A 19,320-nucleotide genomic window follows, 5' to 3' on the forward strand; every position below is an offset into this window, starting at 1 on the left:
CTCGGCCCGACGGGGCGCGCCGGCCGCGTCCTCCAGCGGCTTCCCGCTACTTCCCGCGCGCCGGAAAGTCCCGCGCCCGCGCAGCCCCGCGCCGCCCCGCGCCGCTGCGCGCCTTCCAGAACGTTCTTCCGCCTCCCTCAAGGCCCCGTCTACCCCGCGCGTCTGGGTACCCGGGTCGCCGGTCTTCCCTGAGCCCTGGGCACCCGCCTCGAGCGTGCGCGCGCGTGTGCGTGTGTGCGTGTGTGTGCGCGTGTGTGTGCGTGTGTGCGTGTGCGTGTGTCCTGGCTCTGCGCTCAGAACCCACACCCCCACATTTGCCTTGGGTGTCCCTCGCCCTGACCCCTCCCTAGGCTGGGTGCCGGCACCCGTGTTTGCACTCGTGACCTTGTGGCTCCCACGCAAACACACGGGATGTGAGTGGGTCCACCCAGGCTCTGGCCCTTGCCACCCCCGGAGGCAGAGGATGGCACGAACCACTGGGCCTCCTTCATGGGGCCGGGGGAGGGGGTGGGCATGTGCCTGCTGGAGACTGATGTGGTCGCATGTCCCCTCGTAGAGGAGTGACCAGGCATTGGCACAGCGCCTCTGCCAACTCCTCCCGGACAAGAAATGGCCGACGATTCTAAACCTGGGTTTTACATAGTCTGTGCAGGGTCCAGGCGGTCTCACTCCCAAGGCTCCTAGCCCAGTGCTCTCGGAATTGGCTGTGCTGCTCGCCCATCACAAAAGCCTGGTGACTGAGGGTACGGGGACAGTGGGGTCCCCACCATGTCCGGGTCACCTTCCCCTTCACGCACCTCTGAACAATCGCCAGGGCTCCTCCACCTCTTCCTTCTCCTCCTCCTCTTCTTACTCCTCCTCCTCTTCCTCCTCTTCCTCTTCTACCTCCACCTCCTCCTCCTCCTCCTTCTCCTCCTTCTCCTCTTCTTCCTCCTCCTCCTCCTCCTCCTTCTCCTCTTCTTCCTCCTCCTCCTCTTCCTCTTCTACCTCCACCTCCTCCTCCTCCTCCATGGAGTTAGCATTTGATATTTGGGGAATTAAAAACAAAATCAGCATTCCGTGCTTTTGTGACTGAGCTTTCGATGGCCGGAGCGTTAGAAACCAGCTGGGAAAGGCAGAGGCCGAGACGCAGGGGGCTGAAACAGGACCCTCCCCCCCATCACTGTTCTGATGAGACTTTGGCTGGTTACTGGGTTTGACTTTTCCTTTCAAGTCGTAAATCAGACTCAGGACTTCTTGGTGCCGGGCTGGAGAGGCAGTACGGGGGTTTTGTTGTTGGCTCTTGTTTCGGGAAGCGGTGGCCACACTGGTGGCACTCAGGACTTACTCCTGGCTCTGAGCTCAGGGATGACTCCTGGCCAAATGGGGTCCTGAGCTTCAAACTCGGGTCACTGTGTGTGCAAGGCGCCTGACCCGTTGTGCTATCACTCTTGCCCAGACACTCGGCCAAGCCTGGTTTGACCCCTGGCATCAAATGTGGTCCCTTGAGCACCACCAGGTGTGATCCCTGAGTGTGGGACCCGGAGTGGCCCCTGAGCACCGGCAGGGTGGCCCCCAAAGCAGACCACACCGGGCAGGGCTCTGCAGCTATTCGGCCCTGCTCTCTCTGCCCTTGCCCCTAGGTTTCGGGTCACGTGCAGAATCAACGGGAAAGTCTACGGCAGGGAGTTGGCTGGCTCCAAGCAGAAGGCCAAGCAGCTGGCCGCCCAGAGGGCCCTTGAGAAGTTCCACTCGGAGGACGCGGCCGCGGTAGGCGTCGCCCTGGGCTTGGCGCTGCTCCCTGCGTGTCGTGTTGAGTCTTGCCTGTGTGCCCCGGTCATGCTGCAGACCCCAGGGCTCTCTTCCCACCTCTGGGCCTTGGGGTTTCGGTGCTGAGGCCCCCCCAAAGCGTTTTTGGACCGGACACGCACTAGGGGCGGACGGATGTCCCCTGGGCGCTGGGCAGTGTGGTGAGGTTGCAGTGGGGCCTGATCGCAGCCGTGGTGCCTTCCAGAGACCCGAAGTGCCCCCGGAGGCGTCCATCGCGTCCAGCAGTGAGAGCAGTTCCTTGCTCAGATCCCGCAGGCTCAGGTGAGGCGCGACCAGAGGGCGGTTGCAGGATGAGGGGACCCGGGGGACACAGGGTGTTCCTCAACTCAGCCATCCCCTCCTGCAGCACCCTTGAGTCGCTCTCTGGAAGAAGCTCCCTTGACAGAAACTGCCGCAGTGATGGCTGGGACTCCTCCCCGTCCTTGGTAAGTGCTCCAGGCTCAGCTCCATGTGTCCCCTGCACCCGGGCCGCCTTGTCGATGCGGTCAGGGTGCCGCCCGTGCCTCCGTCCGTGCTTCCCGCCGAATCCCCAGCCCTGCCTCCGTGTTCTCCCATATGTTTCTGGTCTTGCTCCTTCTAGAAACCTCTAGAAGAGGCTTCTTAGGAGGGCTCTTGGGGCGGGGGCCGGAGCTACTCCAGGGAGCTTGTGATTCTCACGCACAGAGTCCGGGGTTTGAGCCCCAGGATCACAGGGCAAGTGAACAATCATCAGGGCCCAGGGATGCAGCTCATCCGTGGAGCACCCGCTTTGCAGGTGTGAGATCCTGGGATTGATCCTGGCCATTGCAACAACGACAGCAACAAAATTAGTTTCATTCGGAGAGTTTTCCTTCTGCCTTTAAAATCAGAACTGCAGCTTGAGCGATAGCACAGCAGGGAGGCCTCATGCGCCAAGTCTGGGATGTGTGTGAAGAACTGTACCGGGAAGGGCCGGGTATAGTTCCGGGGAATGGGCCTTTGTCAGAAACCCGCTGGCCTCGAGGATGCTCAGGAGGCTGCAGCCAGGATACCGGGAGGGAAGGGGCCGAGGAGGACGGCTGCGAGGGAGAAGGCAGCAGACGGCTGCGAGGGGCGGGCAGAGGGACCCCCGGCTGCGGCCCCCCGCCCCCGGCACAGAGGACGCAGTGGCGGGGAGCGCCAAGAGCCCCCTGGGGCTTTGAGGGCCCCAGAAGGAGCCAGGAGAGGCCCGTAGGCTGTAGGTGGGCAGAGGAGACCCTCAAGTGGGAGGTTTCGTAGCTGTTGGCGTCACACAAGCCCCCTCCAGCACCCTCCCGGCCAGCCCCGTTGCTCTTTACAGATTCTCCTTCCCTCTGATTTTGCTCTTGAACTTCAGGGCACCTCCAGCAGCAGCAGCAGCAGCAGACAGCTGCCTGTACACCACGGAGAAGAGGTGAGGAGAGGCGGGGGCGTTGCAGGCAGGCCGACCTCTGCCGGGGCAGTTCCTGGTGGTCTGGGTGCAGCCAGTGAGCGAGTGTTGTGGGAATGTGTGAGGGTGTGAGTGTATGTGAGGGTGTGTGTGTGTGTGTGTGTGTGTGTGTGTGTGAACTTGTGAGGGTGTGAGTGTGTGAGGGCTTGTGTGTGTGTAAGAATGCATGTATGTGTGAGAGTGACTGTGTGTGAAGGTGTGTGTGTGTGAGTGTGTGTGTGAGCATGTGAGGGTTTGTGTGTGTGAGTGTGTGTATATGTGTGAGTGTATGATAGTGGGCATGTGTGGGAGTGTGTGTGAGCATGTGAGGGTTTGTGTGTGTGAGTGTGTGTATATGTGTGAGTGTATGATAGTGGGCATGTGTGGGAGTGTGTATGAGAATGTGTGCATGTGAGTGAGTGCATGTAAGAGTGTGTGTGAGAGTATGTGTGAGGTTGTGTGGCTGAGAGTGTGTGTGTGAGAGTGTGTGTATGTGTGTGACTGTACAATAGATTTTGTATTTATGGGAGTGTGTTTCAGTGAGTGAGTGTGTATATGTGAGTGTATGTGTGTGTGAGTGCATGTAAGAATGTGTGTGAGAATATGTGTGAGGTTGGGTGGGTGAGAGTGCGTGTGTGAGAGTGTGAGCGTGTCTGCGTGTGTAAGAGTGCGGAGTTCATCTGTGTGGATGTGTGTGAGTGTGCAGGGGTCGGAGCCGAGGGCCTTCCGCACACGCAGCCTCAGCTTCCTGGCACTTGGTCTCCGAGAAGGCCCTGAGGCGAGCACGGAAGACCACGGCAGTTGTCCATTCGGGGGCGCGGGGAGGAGGCCGGCGCCCCTGCCCCCGGGCTTATTCCAGGAGCAAAGGCGCTCGCAGGCGCAGGCGGAGAATGGGGACACAGCCGCTTGTTTTGCCGCTTTTTGCTTTGGGGGCCACACCCGGCAGTGCTCAGGAGTCGTTCCTGGTGGGGCTCGGGCATCCAGTGTGGTGCTTGGAGTTGAACCCGGGTCAGCCCCCCTGCTGTCTGTCTCCAGTCCTGGCCTCAGCATTGAGCTGCTGGCCTGGTTGACCGAGAGTCACCAGGATTAACTCGGAGGCCCCCAGGACCCGTTGAGAGGCCCTGGAAGGAAAACATGAAAATGAAATTCCGGGGGCCCTTTTGCCACAGGGGGTTGCCTGGAGTGGAAAGAATCAAGAGCCCTTAGCTGGGAACCGAATCGGGAAGAGACTCGTGTGGCCACTGGGGGCTTCGGGCGTGGGAGGCGCCGCCACGGATGCCGGGGCCAGGCCACGAGCCGAGGGACACAAGAAAGGAGGACGTGGGGCCCTTGGGTGTGGCTGGGGCGGGAAGGGGTGCACCTGGGGAGAAGGAAGCCAGGAGGAGCCTGCCTGCGCAGGACGCCGTGTCAGCCCTGCCAGGGGAGGCAGCCACGGAAATTTCTGCGTCTGATCAAGCGCGAAAATTGGTGCTGGGTCCTTCTCGTAGGGAGGGACAGTCAGGCGAGACTCCATTGTGCGGGGTGCTGGGGACCGACCCCAGAGCAGGGAGGGTGGGGGCAGGGCAGTCGCGTGTCCAGTGGAGGGGCAGCTGCTGAGAGCGGGTTCAGATGAGGGCCCGCACGTGTGGTGTGTGTGTGTGTGTGTGTGTGTGTGTGTGTGTGTGTGTGTGTGTGTTTGTCTGTGGGTGTGTGTGTGAGAGAGAGAGAGAGAATGTATGTGACTTACTCTGGTTTATCAGGGTTGTAGAGTTTGAAATGTTGGAAGTCCAACATTTTTAACGAGCTGATACAGTTAAATTCTAACTGGGTGGCAGCTTTGGGGTATATGTGTGTGACTATCTGGGCTTCTGGACATACAGAGAGATGGGGGGGGTCACCCATCCCTGACTCCTTGAGAGCCTGGAGATTTCAGCCACAAAACCTGCATACCTGAGTTTTTCAGCAAATTATATTCTAGGTGAGGCTCGTCCTAAGCAGTGGGGTCTGGCCAGTAGCAGGGTGGCAACTGTGGAGTCTAGAAGTTTCCACTGCTGGGGTTCTACTTGTGTGGGCGCTGGGCTGACCGCCGCCCCTCCAGGGTGCCCTGGACGACTCAGCCTGGCGTGGGGTCCAGAAGAGCCTCTGTAACTTGTTGTTCTCTTTTGAGATTCATCTATGAGTCTCTGCGTCAGTGAACACATTAGCCTGTCTCACGTGGGGGGTAGGTTCAGGAGGGGCAGCCGGCAGGCGTTTCGGGTCAACCTGCGCTCATTGCTCCCACCAGTGTGCTCAGGGCCTCGGACGTAACAGGACGCCTTTTAGCGCTGGGGCAATATACGGTGCTTGGTCGCTTGCCTGTTTGATCCTTAGCACCCCACGTGACCCCACAAGCGCCAGAATCATGGTCCCTGGGTGAAAGCAGGAGTAAGCTCCGAGCACTGCCAGGGAGGACCCCCAAACATAACCAAAAACAGTGGCCCTCTTTCTGAGTGTCAGCCCCTCCTGCTCACGCTCTTGCTCTCGGGCGGGATGTGGTTCTCCCATGGTGGCAGACGTGCTTTTGTTCTGGGGCTAGAGGGCCAGAGAGCTCAGTGGGCAGGGCACATGCTTTGCATGCAGGAGCCCAGGCTTGGAACTGTGGCCTAGCACAGCACCCCCGTGATGGAGCCAGGACCCCATCCTCCACCCCATGCAGCTGGGACTGGGCCCCAGGAATGCCAGGGGTGAGCCCAAAACAAGCAAATGGAAGATTCTGGCTCGGAGGCTGCTCCAGGCTAAGGGAGGGTCAGTGGAGCGGTGGGTGGGCTCACACCTCGGGAGAGTAACTGCGACCTTTGTCTCTTAAGCTTTCTTGAGCACTTCACAGACATCAAACCAATTGGCACTGGAGGATACGGGCAAGTTTTCAAAGCTCGTCACAAGATTGATGGCAAGACTTATGTTATTAAGCGCGTAAAATACGACAACGAGTAAGTAGCGAATGTTCGTTCCGTTGTCTGACTATTCCTTTTTTCAGTATAATAATCTGTGTAGAATAATAGTACTGTATGAAGGAGCATTACTGACTTTTTCTAGCTGGCCTTAAAAATGTCATTCTCTGGACCGTGCATTCAACTACGGCGCCGTGCCTCCCCGGGAGGGAGAGGGTGTTGCTCCCTTCTGCCTTTTCCCCCCCTGGCAGCAAGGTGGTCGCTGCCTCAGAGCTTACAGGAAAGCCAGGTAGGAGCTGGCTGTGATGGGGCAACTGCAGTCTCATGGGAAGGGGGGCGGTACCAGCTCGTCCTTCATGCCCTACCGATGTCATGAGTTACCCCCCACGAGTGGCTCTTCAGCACGGCCATAACACCAGATACACAGAAACCATCTCGTAATTATCTGGCTCTTTGCCAAAATCCAAAATCGTGGCCGTGTGACATTATATGATTCTCATAACCAGCTATAGAAAACAAAGTATTTCACAATGCATTTTCAGCAATTCTGATTGTCTGGGGGGAAATTCTAAACAATAATGGTGCATCTTTTGTCAAAATTATGAATGTAATCAATGTAGAGAAGAGTTAAGTAGAAATCATCTGCCTCACAGGCATTTGGAGGGCTGGGAGGGGGCCGTATCCTGGGGTTCTTGGTGGTGAAAAATGAATACTGCTGAAGGGAAAGGTGTTTGATCATTGTATGACCGAGACTTCAACCTGAAAGCTTAGTAACTTTCCCCACAGTGATTCAATAAATAAATATAAAAAGAAAAAAATAAATAAAATTAAAAAAAATTGAGGTGGAGTTCATGCCCAATTCAATCAGCTAATCAGTGGCTGAATAAGTAGCAGTACTCCTACCAAAAAAAAAATGTCATTCTCTGGGCTGGAGCGATAGCACAGTGGAGAGGACCTTTGCCTTGCATGCGGCCGACCCTGGTTTGATCCCTGACATCCCATATGGCCCCCTCAAGCCCTGCCAGGAGTGATTCCTGAGCGTGGAGCCAGGGGTAAGCCCTGAGCATTGCCAGGTATGACCTGAAACGTAAAAAAAAAGTCCTTCCAGGGCTGGGGAGAATACTTGGGCCGGAGCCTTGTCCTGAGTCCCCGGCCTGGCGCCCTGTAGCTCCACATCCCCGTGCTTGGTTACCACAGGGGCGACAGCTGGCGGCCCCAACTTTGCAGGGGATCCCCCGCCTGGGAGGGTTTCTGTCTCGGCTAGCTGCCCCCGGTCCTGCTGCACGGTGGTTCCTTAGACTGTCTGGGCGAGGGGCTGGAGCCACAGGACAGCTGGGAGGGCACTGGCCTTGTCAACCTGGGTTCGATCCTTGGTTACGACCCAGAAAGCCAACCCTCCGCCAAAAAGAAAAAGTGTCTGGATGAAAACTGAAGTCAGAGAATCACTGAGCTTAGACAAAAGAGTCCTTTGGGAGTTTTCTTTTTTTTTTGCTTTCTTCTTATTTTCGTTTTGGTTTAGGTCTTTTGTCTGTCTTTGAGCCACGGCACGCCTGGCTGTGCTTGGGGCTGACTCCCGGCTCTGTGCTCAGGGGCCACTCCTGTCAGTGCTCAGGGGACCCTATGGGATATTGGGGGTCGCACCCAGGTCGGCTGACCTCATGGCAGGAGCTCTCTGCTGGGTTGCTTCTCCAACCCAAACACACAGGACCTCGTTGGGCGATTTTTAGGGGAACCGTGGGGGGATTCACCCCTGGCCGGTGCTCAGGGCTGACTGCTGGCTCTGTGCTCAGGGATTAGCAACGTGATGTGGCTCAGGGAACTGCGGGGTGTCGGTGGTCGGCCCCGGGTCACTGTGTGCAGGGCCAGCGTCCTGCGTGTTGCAAGCGCTCTCCGGCCCTTTCCCTTATTTTAAAGAGGAGACTGAGATCCGGAGATGAAGCGGGGACCGGAACTGAAGGTGGCACTGCCCCCTCCGCTTCACACGCATTTTAAATGCTTCTTTATGAAAAAGCGTTTCAGAAGAAATCAAGCTGAAGGGGGTCATGACCATTGATTGTGCCTATGGAGACAATTCTCTTTTGAAAATTTTAGACTTTTTTTTCATTTTGGGTGACACCCAGCGATGCGCAGGGGTTCCTCCTGGCTCTGCGCTCAGGAATGACTCCTGGTGGTGCTCGAGGGACCCAATGGGATGCTGGGAATCGAACCCAGGTCAGCCGCGTGCAAGGAATACGTCCTCCCTAAAACTTAAGTTATTTTTAACTTAACTGAGAGCCCGGCAAGCTACCGAGAGTATTCGATATGCCAGACACAGTAAGTTATTTTTATTAATATTTATGTCAATACCATAATTTACAAAATCACTCATAACCCAGCTACTTTGGGCAGTCACTGTTCCAGCACAAGCCCAGTGTGACCTCCTCCTCCCCAGCGTCCCCATTTCCTCAACCACTTCCCAAGTCTTCCTTCTTAGCAGACCCATAAGAATTCATTTTATATCGCCTCTTATGACTAAATGGCAAGTCATGGTCATGGTTCTCCCGTTGTTCATCGATTTGCTCGAGCGGGCCCAGTAACGTCTCCATCATGAGACTTGTTGAAGTAGATTATCAAAAAATAACTTAGCAAAAGCAAATTGGTGAAAATTGTCCTATTTCGCTGTGGAGTCATTAGCCCCTGCCTGGGGGTTTCTGCGCTGCTTGTGGGTGGCTGGCCTTCTGGGTTACTGTGTTGGTTGTAATGGAGCACAGTTGGCTTCTGTGCTACTATCTCATCGAACGCCCCCTTGATTTCTAGAAACTTTATGTCCATAGGACTTTGTTTAATTACAAAAGGTGGTTGTTGGGCTGCGGAGGCAGCTCAGGGGGCGGCTGTGGTCAAAGCCCCAGGGTCCAGCCCCAGCACTGGGTGGTCTCCCGAGCACCAGCAAAAGCATCTCCTGAGCACTGAGATGGGAGTTTCCCTGAGTACTGGGTCAAATTTGGGCACTGCAAAAAAGAGAGAGGGAAGGAAAGAAAGAAAGAAAGAAAGAAAGAAAGAAAGAAAGAAAGGAAGGAAAGAAGGGAGGGAGGGAGGGAGGGAGGGAGGAAGGAAGGAAGGAAGGAAGGAAGGAAGGAAGGATGGATGGAAAATAAGAGGGATATAGGAGAGAAAGGAGAAGGAAGGAAAGGAGGGAAAGAAGGAGAGAAGAGAGGAAGGATGAGAGGAGGAGGTAGGAAGGAGGGAGGGGTGGAGAGGGGAAGTCAGTGCTTGCCACCCAAGGGGGCTGCTCACGGAATCCAGCGTGACGTGACATCAGTGCAGGCTGCAGAATCCCAGCGCGCGCCTGGCCCCGGAATCCCTTTCTGGGCACGGCAGAAGCCGCTGCCGCCGGCTTCCCTCCGCTCTGCCGTGTGGGGGCTCGAGGCAGGGCCGAGGGGGCCCCGGGCGGGGGCTTGGGACTGACCCCTGGGCTCTGCACATGCGGCCAGGGGCTCCTGCTGCTTCTTTCATGCGGAGGGCAGTGGCTTCGCGACGCTTCTTTCCCTGGTGAGTGCCGCAGCATCCTTTCTGGGCCACGGGCTGCGGGGACCTCGGAAGGGCCGGGGAGGCAGCGTGTGCTGTCAGGGGGGACTCCGCGTCCCTGTGCTCTTCCTCACTTTGGCTTCTTTGTTTCTTTTCCCCAGGAAAGTGAAGCGTGAAGTCGAAGCTCTGGCGGAGCTCAGGCACCCGAACATCGTTCTCTACCACGACTGCTGGAAGGGGCCCGACCGCTGCTTCAGGGACTATGAGTGGAGGTAACTCGCCGAGGTCTCGGGAAGGGGCTGGGACGCCGCACAGGGCGACGGTCCTCTCCTCGCCTTGGCTCGCCTGGGCTCCGTCTCGGCGCCGGACGTGGCCCCGAGCACCCCCAGGGCGGACCCCTGAGCACTGCTTGGTCGTCCCGGGGCCCCCGGGCACTGCCAGTGTGTCCCCCAGTAGCAGAGCTTCTGGAGCCCAGCACTGAACTGGCCCCACACCCAGACACTCGGCTCCAGAGCCCGCCCGGACGCACCTGCAGAAGCTGCTCCTCAGAGCCAGGACGCACCTTTCCCATGTGTGGGGGGCCTCACATGAGAGAGGGCGGAGGTCAAGGCAGGTCAGGGGCACGGCCCCTCTGCAGGCCCCAGCACAGAGCCAGGACTCAGCCCTGAGCACCGAGCCAAGAGTCAGCCTTGAGCACTGAGTCAGGAGTCATCCCTGAGCACTGAGTCAGGAGTCATCCAGGACTCAGCCCTGAGCACAGAGCCTGGAGTCAGCCCTGAGCTCCAAGCCAGGAGTCAGTCCTGTGCACAAAGCCAGGAGTCAGCCGTGAGCATCGAGTCAGGAGTCAGCCCTGAGCTCCAAGCCAGGAATCAGTCCTGCGCACAAAGCCAGGAGTCAGCCGTGAGCACCGAGTCAGGAGTCCGCCCTGAGCTCCAAGCCAGGAGTCATCCCTGAGCACTGAGCCAAGAGTCAGCCCTGAGCACCGAGCCAAGAGTCAGCCCTGAGCACAGAGCCGACAGTCAGTGATGAGTGCTGCCAGGTGTGGCCCATTACACCACTAGGCCTGTTAGCCAAACTGTGCTCTGGGCAGCTGGGAACCTACCAGCCAAATTTTAGAATGTGTCAGTCAAAATTTTGCTGTTTATTCAAATTATTTTTGAATTTATACTTCTCTTTTTTCCTTTTTCTCTGCAGCAGTCCACTTGAAGATGAGGAAGAATCTCCTCATGCTAGCGGGTAAGAAGGTGTCCAAGAATATTGGGGACACGGGAACAGGAGGCGAGAGCTCGCAGGAAGAGACCCCACGGCTGACAGGCATCTTAAAATGGTTACTTGGGGGGCCAGAGCGACAGCACAGTGGGGAGGGCGTTTGCCTTGCATGCAGCCGACCCGGGTTCGATTCCCAGCATCCCTGAGGGTCTCCCGAGCACCGCCAGGAGTCATTCCGGAGTGCAGAGCCAGGAGGAACCCCTGAGCAATTTTGGGTGTGAACCCAAAGAGAAGAAAAATGGTTACTTTGTTTGGGGGCCACTCCTGGTCCCCAGCTGTCAGGGCTAAGTCCTGGCTCTGTGCTCAGAGACCCCTGCTCGTGGGGGTCAGGGGCCAGACGCGGTGGCAGGCCAGCGCCCTGCCCGCTGTGCGACCTCTCTGCCCCCTCGTGCTAATGTGGACAGCTTTGTGCGCCCGAGGCAGATCGGTGAGAGCCGAGGATCAGGCTCGCAGGAGCCACTGCCTTGGAGACAGGCCGGGCCCGGGCGTGCGCACCAGGGCCCGATGTCGCCACGGGCAGCTGCTGACCGCTCAGCGTTGGGCAAGACGGGGAATCCAGAGAGTGTGGTGGGGCTCTGAGCGGAAAGGCTTGTCCCGAGAGGGGCACGGAGAAGCCACAGCAGCAGTAAGCGTTGCAGGTGGGAGGCCCCGGGCTCTCACCTTTTTTTTCTGTCACTAAACACTAAAGTACGACCAGGGCCTTGCACACGGGTGACCGGGTTTGGTCCCCAGAACCCGCCGGGAGGGATTCCGGAGTGCAGAGCCAGGAGTCAGCCCCGAGCATCGCCGGCTGTGGCCCTCCTTCCCGAATACCATCTCTAAACATCAGAAATGAGTAGAACCAAAAGTGTTTTGAAAGCCTCTGCAAGACAAAGCGTAGTTCTTAAACCTTTGCGTTTGGGTTTCCTTCTCTCTGTTGCTGTGAATCCTGGGTCCAGGCCGGAGACTGAATGCCTTTTCATCAAAATGGAATTCTGTGGTCAGGGGACCCTGGAAGAGTGGATCGACAGGATGAGGAAACAGGAGCCCGACACGGCCCTGGCATTACAGTTTTTTGAACAAATAGTTGAAGGTGTGAATTACATACACGAAAAAGGATATATTCATAGAGACCTCAAGGTAAGCGGTGAAAGTTTCATCAGGAATTGAGCGGTAGCGTTTCAGGAATTCCAGATCTGTCTTCTCAGCTTTTATTTTTCCCTTCAATTTTTTTTTATTTTATAAAGTAGTCCACAATCTTTGATTACATTCAATATTCTAACACCAACCCCACCACCATCACACCTTCCTCCTACCATATTTCGGATGTTTCCATTCCGAGTCCCAATTCCTGCCCGAAATAGTACTTTTGTATCGCTGAAAATGCTACAAAAAGGTTTCCTTAGAGGAAAGACTGTGAAGATTGTTGTCTTCTACCCAGGGGCCATTAAGCCCTTCTGTAAGAGCTCGTTAACATATTGCTAAGGGTTGAGCCTTATGTGGTTTATATCTATCTACCTACCTATGTATCTATCAATCTATCGATCTATCTATATATCTGTAAAAAAATATTTCCCTCTAAGACTGGTTGCCTCCTGCTTTGAGCCCCATCAAATGTGGTGCGGTGCTCTTGGAGTATGGTGGGCTGTGTGGTGTGAAGGGCTGGTTGTGCGGTCCAGGAATAGGTTCACTTGAGGGTGAGGCTCGGCCCGAGGTGTGGAAAGGGGCCGTGAGCCTGGCGGCAGTTGAGTTCTGGAGGTTTTGGGCTGCTTGGGCTGGGTCCCTTGGGGCAGGGACGGGTCCCACCCGCCCTCCTCCGGGGCGCCCCGAGTGAATCAGCCTGGCTCAGGGCCCAGCGGCATGGTTGTGACGACTCCTGGCTCCGACTCGGGGATCACTCCTGGTGGGGCTCGAACCCCGGTCGGCTGCGCAGGGCCAGCCTCCTCCCACTGTACTGTTGCTGCAGCCTTTACATGGCCAGTCTGGACGAGCTGTGTCTGATTCCTGAAGGCTGGGGTGACCCTGAACTCCCCTCCCTCCCCCGGCCCCCTGCTCTCTCTCGCTGGTGATGATGACCTCTGAGTTCCTATTCTGGTGCTTTCGAAAGGGGACACCAGGCCCGGCCCCTCACCTCTTGGGGAAGGAGGAGCTTCCAGCTGTAGGCCCGAGTCTGGGGTCTTCCTGGGCATTCGTGCCCCCAGACAGGCCATGTCTAGTGCTGCATGTCCCCTCCTGGGTCAGAGGTGCTGTGAGACAGAGCTGCCGGTCAGGCCACCGGCTAGCCTTGCACACGTCTTGCTGGCGTCCCCTGGAGAATGTCGTGTCCATGCTCGCCTGGAGCCTCTAGGAAAACACCTAAGGCCAATGCACGGCACGTTGGGGCGAGACTCACCGGAGGCCCCCAGGACTCAGGAGTCCCCCGAAACAGCTTCCCCCTAAACAAATGGGGTGCAGTAAAGCCCTGTCAGTGTCCATCAGCATCAGGGGGCAAGGACTGGCCTGGAGCAAGGACCCTGCGGGGTGTGGGTTGGGGGGGGACTCCTTAGTCTGGCAGGGAGGTTGCTTGTCTCACGCATGGCCACCCCTGATGGATCCCTGGTACCCCCATATATGCTCTGCGCCCCTCCCTCCCCCCACCAGAGCGATTCCTGAGAACCACCGGGTTTGGCCCCAAAATAAAATTCTAAAAAAAACAAATAGCAAAAGGAGATGAAGAGCGAGACAGGGTGAGAGTCCTCAGCCCCACTGTCCCCGGGAGGCAGAGGAGGCGAGAACAGCCTCTGTGGTGGAGACGCCTTTTCTGGGCCCCCGTGGATCCTCGTGAGCCCGGGTCTGTGGGCCGTGTCTGGCCTGCTCTGGCGGACGCTCAGCCAGCAGTGGGCTGCGGCCTCCAGCCCGCCTGTGCCCGGGCCCCTGCCGAGAACCCGCATTCCCCCAGACCCTCCGAAAGTGGAAGGCAGGGCCCGAGAGACGAGCGGGCGTAAGGCGCTTGCCACTCGGTTCTGTCCCCAGCAGCACCCAGGGGTGTGGAAGTCCTGGGCACCGCTGGGCCCACAGCGGTAAAGGAAATTTCTCTCGGGGCCCTGATCTTCGAGAGAGACTCTCAGCGTCTCTCTGCAGTGGGTGCTCTAGGCTGGGGGTCGGGGTGGGGGTCGGCACAGTTCTTCATGAGCTTGCTTGCTGGGGCCCGGGAAGTGGCGCCCTCAGGAGCCCACATGCCAGCAGCCGCTGCTCAAGGGGCTTTGGCTGGCTGGCGCGTCCGTGAAACGGTGCTGCTCTTGTCCCTGTCTTAGCCGTCGAACATATTTCTGGTGGATGAAAAGCAAATAAAGATCGGAGACTTTGGGTTTGTCACCTCCCTGGAAAACGACAGCCAACGGACCACGGACACAGGGACCGATTGGTACACGAGCCCGGAACAGGCCAGTGCCCTCCTGCCCGCCTTGGGGCTCTTCCCTTTGGGGGGCTGGGCTGGGTTGGGGGCCACATCAGCCTTGCTCTTTGCCCAAGAGTGATGCTGGTTGGTCCTCGGGGCCCACGTGGGGGTCGGACCTGGGTTGGGTGCTGAAGACGGTTCATTGCCTTAACTCCTGTACTGTCTCCTCAGGACCCACACTTTTATCTTGTTATTTTAACATTATTCTCCAGCTCAGTGCTCAGGGCCATAAGCCGTGCTGAGGATGGGGCATTCCCCGGTACTGTCTCTCCAGTGCCATGTTATTCTTTTTCTTTTTCCGTGCTCGGCCTGGTGCCCTGCCCTTGGCGGCTCTGGCCTTGCCTGGAACGCTTCTGGCGGGGGTCGCGTTCTGCAGGATGCGGGGCCCTGTGTTGCAGGGGTGCAACCCAGGGACCCAGACATACCGTCTGAGCTGTCTCTCCTGCCCCATATTCTTTGGTGGTTTTGTTTTGGGTTTTTTCCTTTGGGGCCACACCCGTCGATGCTCTGGGGTTCCTCCTGGCTCTGCACTCAGGAATCACTCCTGGCTGTGCTCGGGGCACCCTACGGACTGCCGGAGATCGAACCTGGGTCGGCCGCATGCAAGGCAAATGCCCTGCCCAGTGGACTTTGGCTCCGGCCGCTCCTGCCCGATATTATTTCACTGGTTTCGTTCCCTTCGGGGCTTGGTGCTCAGGAAACCCAGGCCCTTCCCGGCTCACGGCTGGTCCGTGCCAGGGACCAGAAGTTCCCTGGGCTGCCACGGGCTTCTTGGGGGCCTCCGGGCTCTCCTCTGGGGTGCTCCGGCTACTGTGGTGCCACGATGGGGGTCAGCTGGGGTCAGCCACAGGCAAGGGCACACCTGAAGGCTTGTCCCTGCCAGGGCTGAGTCTGAGCCCAGAGCCCTGAGCACTGAGCTGGGAGTGAGCCCTGAGCCCTCCTCCCCCCAAAAAGACATTTTGGTCAAATAATACTTTTGGCTTGGGAAGGCATGTATGTTATTATCAAGAGCGTCCTAAGGGGAAATACAATTTGGTTTCTTTAGAATTCCTCAACCGATTATGGAAGCGAAGTGGACATCTATGCCTTGGGGATCATTTTCCTGGAACTTACTCACATCTGTAAAACTTCTTCGGAAATGGCAAAGGTGAATCTTCTGGGGGGAGTCGCCAGGGCCACTCGGGCTGGACCGGGCAGCTGCGGGCTGCAGTCAAGAGGGACTTGATCTCTGGCTGCTCCTGAAGTCAGAGTTTCTCCTAGAGACCAACCCTGGGGCCGGGTCCCTGTCCCGAGCCGCTCCGTGAAGGACCAGGCGGTGTCCGGGATCAGAGCCGGGCAGCCTGGCTCAGGCAAGCGCCTGCTTGCCGCGTGACATCTCCGCCCTGCACTGCCAGTGCCCCAGGGAGTGCTGGGTCCCTCAGAGGCCCAGGCCCGACACCCGGCAGTCTCGCCCCCTGGAAGCTGGCTGACTTCTGCTGGCACTTCTTCTTGAAGCCAGTCTGTCCCGTTTGGGTTTTGAGCCGCACCCAGCGGTGCTGAGGAGTCACTCCTTGTGCCAGGGCACTGGACCCAGGTCAGTGGTGTACAAGGCGAGCCGGAGCCCCTGCTGGCTCTCGGGCCCATGGGGTGAGGGATTTGTTGGATGACCTGCTTTGCCATCTTTAAGATACTTGGGGGGGGGAGGGAGACAGAAAGAGACATAGAGAGACAGGGTGAGAGAGAGATGGGGGAGGGAGAGAGAGGGGGTGAAAAGGAGGAGAGGGAGGGAGAGACAGAGGAAGAGACAGAGGGATGGAGAGGGAGGGAGAGACAGAGAGAGAAAAGAGAGAGGGGGACAGTGGTCAGGGCACTTGCCTTGCACACAGCCAACCCGGCACCCCACCCCACCTGGTCCCCTGAGCACGGCCAGGAGTGACCCTGAGCGCAGAGTCTGAGTAAGTGCTGAGCTGGGTGTGGCCCGGAGGCAGGAGACAGGAAAAAGCGACTCCTGAAGAGTGGGGTGTGCCCGCCTGCCTCTGGCAGGGAGTGACCAAGTGACCCGCACAGGGCTGGCGTGTGGCTTCCCTGGAGGCGGCAGCCCTGAGGCAGAGGGGCCGTGGCCGGCAGGAGCACAGAGGGGCGGCGGGCCTGAGGAGCACGGGCCTCCCGCGGGGGCAGCGTCCTTCCTGGCTCAGATCTGGGACAAGGTGGTGTGGGGTGGGGTGAGGGAGCCCTGGCCGGGGTGGGGGTCCCCATTGGTGAATTCCCACCCCAAGCCAACAGCTTCCTAACGACCATGTTCATGTTTCGTTTTCAGATCTTTTCACAGCTAAAGGAAGGAGAAATCCCCAAAGAATTCAGCGGCAGAAAAGTAAGCGTTCGGCAGCCGAGTGGCGTTTGGTTCCGCGTGTTGTGCGTGAAAATGCGCTCTTTCACTCTATGGTGATTTGTGCTCTCGTTCCAGAAAGCTCTCCTGGAGCAATTACTCGCGCTGGACCCCTCGAAGCGACCCAGTGCTCAGGAACTGCTGTATACCTTGAGGAGCTGGAAGGACGGGGCTGGGTCCATCGAGCACAGGACGTGCTAGAGTCTTTCGGAGAAGGCCGCAGCCGACATTCCTGGTCTAGGAACTGTTAAGAACTTGTTAGGGAGAATTGTTAAAACTGGGGGCGGGAGCAGTTGTACAGCAGGGAGGGTGTTTGCCTTGCCCGCGGCCAACCCGGGTTCGATTTCCAGCATCGTATATGGTCCCCCGAGCACCGCCAGGAGTAATTCCTGAGTGTAGAGCCAGGAGTAACCCCTGTGCATCACCGGGTGGGACCCATTTTTTTTTTATCTTAAATTACTATTAAATTATCTTAAGTTACTATTAAAAACAAGCATTTGCGGCCGTGTGACATCTTATTTTGACATCTTATTATGTCATTCCTTCTTTGGACAAACTGGCAGGCTACCGAATGTAGCCTGCCCACACGGCAGAGTCTGGCAAAATCCTTGGCGTACCCAATATGCCAAATACCAGTAACTATGATGGGTCTCATTCTCCTAAAGAGCCTTGAATATAATCTCAGGGCTAGGATGAAGGAGACGTTACTGGGGCCTGCTCGAGGCAATCGACGAATAACAGGATGATTTGTGATTTGTGATTTGACTATTCCCTTAAATTTATTTTTAAAGTTTACAGAGAACTTTGCCTCTTAACTTCAAAATCAATCATATAAATCAAAAAATCATTCTTGCACTTGATTTTCCCCTAGGACTTCTCATTATGAAGATGAGAGAAAAAAAGGTGCCCTAAATTTTCTGATATAAATTAGTAAAAATAAAAGCGATAACACAGTGGGTAGGGCCTTTGCCTTGCATGCAGCCAACATGGCCGACCCGAGTTCGATTCCTCTGCCCCTCTCGGAGAGCCAGGCCAGCTACCGGAGTATCCCACCAGCACGGCAAAGCCTGGCAAGCTCCCCGTGACATATTCGATATGCCAAACACAGTAACAACAAGTCTCACAATGGAGACGTTACTGGGCCCGCTCGAGTAAATCGAACAACGGGAGGACAGTGCTGCAGTGCTAAAAGAATTCTTTATTAAATACGTACCGTTTCCAGACCAAAATCTCTTGAGACTATTTTAGTCTTAAATATCTAACGAGCTAGTGGGAGAAGTGGTCCTTAGAAAAAAAGTCATGTGGGGGTTCTGGTGCCACCAGCAGGCCAACCTGTCCCCTGCGGCGAGGGCACCAGCAGCCTGATCTTGCCTTCAGGCTTCCTGACACCCCAAAATTGCCACTGTGCCCCTGGCCAAACCCCAACAACTTGGGAACACGTTTACCAAGAAATGAAACGGCCGAAAGTTAGGTTTGTGGGAGTCAGACCCACAAACCACCTCCGGCTCAGCTACACAAGCTCACTCTCAGTTGGGATGGGCTCCCTCGCCCACTTCCCAGCGCACACAGAAGCACTGGTGGTCACCCCCACGCACCAAGTCCAGCGCTACCCTGCGGGCCCTGCTGCTGGCCTGCCTCAGAGACCCTAGATGGGTCTCGGGGAGATCGGGGCCGGCGGTTAAGCTCAGACCCATTCATGACTGAGCAGACCCGAGCGAACTGGAGGGGGCGTGTGGGCCTGTGCCCACCCAAGAGGGGTCCCTGGTAGCCACTTGCTCCCAGAATCTAAAACTGCCGCATACCCCAGGCCTGAGTCCACTGTCTCAGGACGGACCTCACCAAGACTGTCTGTCACTCCCACAATTTCCCTCTGGACGTCGTCTTAGCACACCAACAGCCCTGGCCCAGGGGCTCCCAACTGAATCCAAAACGGATTGGTGCCTACAGAGATGTCTCTGGACCCCAAGCATTTACGATCTCGAAATTGACATTCACGGTCGTGGCCACGCGAGATCTCGGGCTATTCCAAGTGAGCTCTGGAAAATATATTATCTAGCGTCTGCCCCGGCAGACAGACTTGACCGATTCTGGGCCATCGATCGGAAACGCGTGGAATATCCTGCAGAAGAAAATGGATTTCGATACATCCCTTTTAGAATATATCAGATGACAGTGGAACGGCCTTTTGTTCAGAAGCTTTTTGTCTTATGGCTGCAGACGGATAGGTGACCACACTAGGTGGTCTCCTGAAAGAAGTTTGTCCTGCAATTAGTCCTGAAGACGGGGAAAGGAGGAATCAGGTGATGATTCACGGAGCTGAGCCGATGTTGGAAACACCGCTGCCGTGGCGGCGCGAACATCTGAGCTACCCGGATGATTTTCTTCCTATCAGTATCATCCCGCAGCCAACAGATTGGCGGCTCGACCCATGGCCTCCGCGGAATCACCTTGACACAGGATTTACCCAAGCATGTCACCTTTCTGCTTCAGTCGGGTTTAGCGGAAGCACCCTGGCCAGAAACCCTGCGACGGGCCGAGCAGGAGAGAAAGAGGCCACGTGAGCCAAGGCCTTGGGCCGGCCTGCCCGTGCGCCACCTGCTGCCCCCCACTGCCGTGACCCAGCCTCCACTGCAGCAGGAAAGAA

The 19,320-nt window shown here is 57.0% G+C and overlaps 1 protein-coding gene across 1 annotated transcript; it reads left to right on the forward strand.

The window, feature by feature from the left end:
* The first annotated feature begins 701 nt into the window (after nucleotides 1–701).
* Nucleotides 702–17,180, forward strand: LOC130035805 (interferon-induced, double-stranded RNA-activated protein kinase-like). Its single transcript, XM_056127725.1, has 13 exons — nucleotides 702–743; nucleotides 1,623–1,749; nucleotides 1,994–2,070; nucleotides 2,156–2,234; nucleotides 3,143–3,199; nucleotides 6,040–6,162; nucleotides 9,789–9,899; nucleotides 10,822–10,863; nucleotides 11,835–12,015; nucleotides 14,169–14,297; nucleotides 15,357–15,458; nucleotides 16,608–16,661; nucleotides 16,755–17,180. The coding sequence occupies exons 4-13, from the start codon at nucleotides 2,209–2,211 to the stop codon at nucleotides 16,875–16,877; spliced, it is 948 nt and encodes a 315-aa protein (XP_055983700.1). The 5' UTR covers nucleotides 702–743; nucleotides 1,623–1,749; nucleotides 1,994–2,070; nucleotides 2,156–2,208; the 3' UTR covers nucleotides 16,878–17,180.
* The last annotated feature ends 2,140 nt before the right edge of the window (nucleotides 17,181–19,320 follow it).

Source organism: Sorex fumeus, unplaced genomic scaffold (genome assembly GCF_029834395.1).
Source record: "Sorex fumeus unplaced genomic scaffold, SorFum_2.1 ptg000006l, whole genome shotgun sequence".
NCBI classification, from domain to species: Eukaryota; Metazoa; Chordata; class Mammalia; order Eulipotyphla; family Soricidae; genus Sorex; species Sorex fumeus.

What these genes read in the sequence shown, in the direction of transcription:
- LOC130035805 (XM_056127725.1), top strand. Translation starts at nt 2,209, where the DNA reads ATGGCTGGGACTCCTCCCCGTCCTTG. An exon ending in ATATTCATAGAGACCTCAAG is followed by an intron (nt 12,016 to 14,168) that starts GTAAGCGGTGAA and finishes TCCCTGTCTTAG; the next exon opens with CCGTCGAACATATTTCTGGT. An exon ending in GGTACACGAGCCCGGAACAG is followed by an intron (nt 14,298 to 15,356) that starts GCCAGTGCCCTC and finishes TGGTTTCTTTAG; the next exon opens with AATTCCTCAACCGATTATGG.